This window comes from Adiantum capillus-veneris, chromosome 2 (assembly GCF_014529385.1).
Source record: "Adiantum capillus-veneris isolate H3 chromosome 2, ASM1452938v2, whole genome shotgun sequence".
Lineage (NCBI taxonomy): Eukaryota > Viridiplantae > Streptophyta > Polypodiopsida > Polypodiales > Pteridaceae > Adiantum > Adiantum capillus-veneris.
Genome location: NC_140932.1, coordinates 37,605,974 through 37,609,326, shown reverse-complemented (window position 1 = coordinate 37,609,326; position 3,353 = coordinate 37,605,974). Strand labels below are relative to the sequence as shown.

Sequence of the window (3,353 nt, the reverse complement as noted above, 5' to 3'; positions counted from 1 at the left end):
GTCTTTTTTTTGGGAGGTAATTTGTGACAAATTACATGCTAAGCACTAAAAAACGGATATACATTGTCAAAAAAGAATAAAGACTAGGAAATCGTGAACAATCCAGCTAAAATAGATACAAGGGTATTTTGGGAATTTTTGAAAATTTTGAAATTTAAGGCGTATTTTGGTAATTTCCCCTTAAAAGTATGTAGCATGAAAGTTCTTGCTTTTGGGTAGGCGATACGGTAGACCTAGTTCTTGGACGCAGGAGATGGAGAAGCGAGCTAGTGGTCGCGTGCGTTTTGAGGGCGGATCTTCAGTGTCGACTGAACATGAAGCGGTGCTCAGGAGGAGCTGAGCAGCATATGGAGGCTGTGGAGGTGTACAATGCAGGGAGGAAATGGACTTTTGGCAGCGGCATCCCTGCTGTTGAAGTCATGGAACACATCTCTCGTGAAATTGGGGTAAGTTTGGACTTCCTGTTTCTGGAGATGATGCCGAGGGATGATGGACAAACCCCCTTTATCTTGTCAAAGAGCACCAACCTTGCTGCTGGTTGCCGCTATTCTGTGAGGGTGAGGATGGAATCAATGCCACAAAGACGCTTTGGAGCAGGTGTTGCAGTAGAGCCAAACGCCTATTATTACATTCATCCAGTGGTCGATTCGCTTGTTGCAGACCTAAGGCAAGGGAAGTTCTGTGTGCTTTGTGGCCCTAGGCAAAGTGGAAAGTCTACCTCTGTCATGGCTGCAATGAGACAGCTGTCAGCTGTGTCAGAAGCACATATAGTTTACTTGGATGGACTAGAGGGTGCAAAAGGGAAGTGGGACAGTAATGACCTTTGGGCTTATCTTTGGGACAGTCTGCACTCTAAGTGTCCCGTTTTTTTTCCAGACCGGTCTTCTCTAGCTAGTAGTGCGGCACAGTTCAAGTCACTTTTTCTCAAAAACAGATTGCAAATGCCAGTTACGCTTGTCCTGGATGAAGCGGATTCCTTGCTGCATCTGTCTCCATCTTGTATCAGCGAGTTCTTTGCCACAGTCAGGTCGCTTAAGAATGACAACAGTGCTTACAATCTCTTTGGATTCTTACTTGTTGGAGTGGAGACGGTACGTGATCTTTTGGAAGGTCAATATCACTGCCGAGTGAAGGATGCCTTGGGACAAGGGCGAGAATACATGCCTGGATCAACTCCAACCATGTTGTCACCTTTTCCGCATGACCATGTGCTTACGTCAACAAGGTTTACCCTCGAGGATGTAGAGTCTCTGCTACAACTGGCTGCTGCAGATCGACCAAGTGTGAGGATTGATGTGAAGGAGATCGCCGCCTCCATCTTTCAGTGGACGGGTGGGCACAAGGGCTTGACTGGTACATGCTTGGCATATCTAGTCCAGGAGCAACTATGGACCTTCAAAGACTGGATTCGCAGGGCAGAGTCTTATCGGCTGGGTACATACATATTTGGACAGGCCACTTATAGTCGGATGTTGGCATTCGTCAAGGGCCAAGAAGGCATTTCTGAAGCCCATGCCTTAATCTTCAAATTGCTAGAATCAGAGGGGCTTTACTATGAGGACCGTATGCTGGTGAAGTTGCGAGACTTTATTGCAAATGGTGTCTTGATTGCGAATGAGATTGAGGATGGGATGCACTATGTATGCATTTCGACACCCCTGTTGCGAACGGCTTTACTTCGTGGTTGCATGATCACAAGTGAAAGTCAGGTTGATCCACCTCCGTCCCCTCACATTCTTGATCGCAAGTGGCTTATTGTGCAAGCAGTCAAGACTATTGATGGGCAAATCATGTGTTGGCCCGAATGCATGAGAGCTGGAGAAAAAGGCCCCTCAGAGTATGCTCATCAGTTCTTATTTATGTGCAGGTTGAAGGCGGTCCTCAGACAAGCTTACCCTTTTCTTGGGGCTGTAGTGCTGCCAGAAGTAAAGGAAGTAGTTGTTCCTGGGGAAATGCGGAGTTTGATGCGTCTTGATACTCTCATCAGGGATGGCCCCAGTTTTTCCAAGTTTGGTGCAGAGCTTCTGGCTAATGGTACTCTGGATCAGATAAGAGAGCACATACTTAGAGCAATCACGTATCACGACCAGCACTCAGCCCAAGTATTTGTCATCAATTTTTGCATGGACATGGCTGATGAGCACATAGTCGTCCCAAAGCATGACTCCATAATATTCTGTTCTGTCAACTTCCAGCCCAGTAGCAGCTCAGTGACTGTCACGTTTGTGAATTTCACAGGGCAAAGAGATGTGTTTGTCCAGCAACTCCAGCATTGGAGCGGCCAGATGTGCCTTTCAGACTTGGTACCATGATTTATCATGGTATGACTGTCTGGACACCTTTGCCAGTAGCTGCTGTTTTTATGACTTCAGCAGTTAGTTTTGTGGGTCTTAATTTCTGCATGCTCACTTTGGTTTGTTCTGAGCTCAGCCAGTAGCTGTTGAGAAATAATGTGCTGTGAAAGGATGTGACATGGTGGTGCCGAGTTTTGCATACTTAATTATCCAGCCAGCTGTGGTTGAGAAATGATGTGCCAAGAAAGGATATATCGTGCTGGTCTGTGCCAGTGTGTGCTTATGTGTAGTATTCAGTCTTGGTCTAGATACCGAGTGCTTGTGCTTTTTGCCAGTTATATTCTGTTGGTTGGTTATAATTGTGGAAGAGCGTGATGCAATGCTTTGGCGTGCGGCTTTAACTGCTGTTATGAGACATTTGCAGGTGGCTTTGTGTTGTCATTTTTTGAATACTGTGTTTGGTGCACTGTGATCTAAATTTTGCATGTGTGTTCACCCTGTTTTGGACAATTATGCTATTGGTTACAGATGACTATAGATGCTTCAAATGAATGCCATGTTTGCTAGTTGGATGCTTCTACTACTAGACAGTTCGTTATTAGGCCTATGTTTTATTTTGTTCTCATTTCTTGGAGAACAGACCAAACCTTGATTGTATTAAAAGTTCTGGTCCCTTAGGACACACTGGCCTTTTAGAGATGGTAATATAATCTCTCTCTCTCTCTCTCACAAGGAATACAGATCTAGCCCCCAAGATGCCCATGTGTTCAGCAACACTTGTGTAGATAGGAGGATCCATTTTTGGGAAATATCCAGGTAGCCTGACGCTCTACTCAAAACGATGTTTAGGCCATGTTCTAATACACAAGTGTCTCAAAGTGGGTTCTTTCATTCGTATTTTTCACTCCGGGCAAGGATCCCTAATCAAGGCGAACTTGATCTAGGGCTTGTATATATGTCAAAAGCACTTTTTACTAGGCTAGATCGTCTGATCTTAATTCCTGTTTCCTTATTCATGTCAGCCTCATCTGAAACAAGGCTTGAGTCAGCAAGGATCTG

The 3,353-nt window shown here is 45.1% G+C and overlaps 1 protein-coding gene across 2 annotated transcripts; it reads left to right on the top strand.

The window, feature by feature from the left end:
- Positions 1-205: 205 nt before the first annotated feature.
- On the top strand, positions 206-2,711 carry LOC147462640 (uncharacterized). 2 transcript variants are annotated; one of them, XM_086484698.1, is made up of 2 exons: positions 206-1,709; positions 1,868-2,114. In XM_086484698.1, the coding sequence occupies exons 1-2, from the start codon at positions 315-317 to the stop codon at positions 1,973-1,975; spliced, it is 1,503 nt and encodes a 500-aa protein (XP_086340824.1). In that variant the 5' UTR covers positions 206-314; the 3' UTR covers positions 1,976-2,114. The 2 variants fall into 2 exon arrangements, with proteins under 2 accessions (XP_086340824.1, XP_086340816.1); XM_086484690.1 differs by having other exon boundaries at positions 206-2,711.
- Positions 2,712-3,353: the final 642 nt, after the last annotated feature.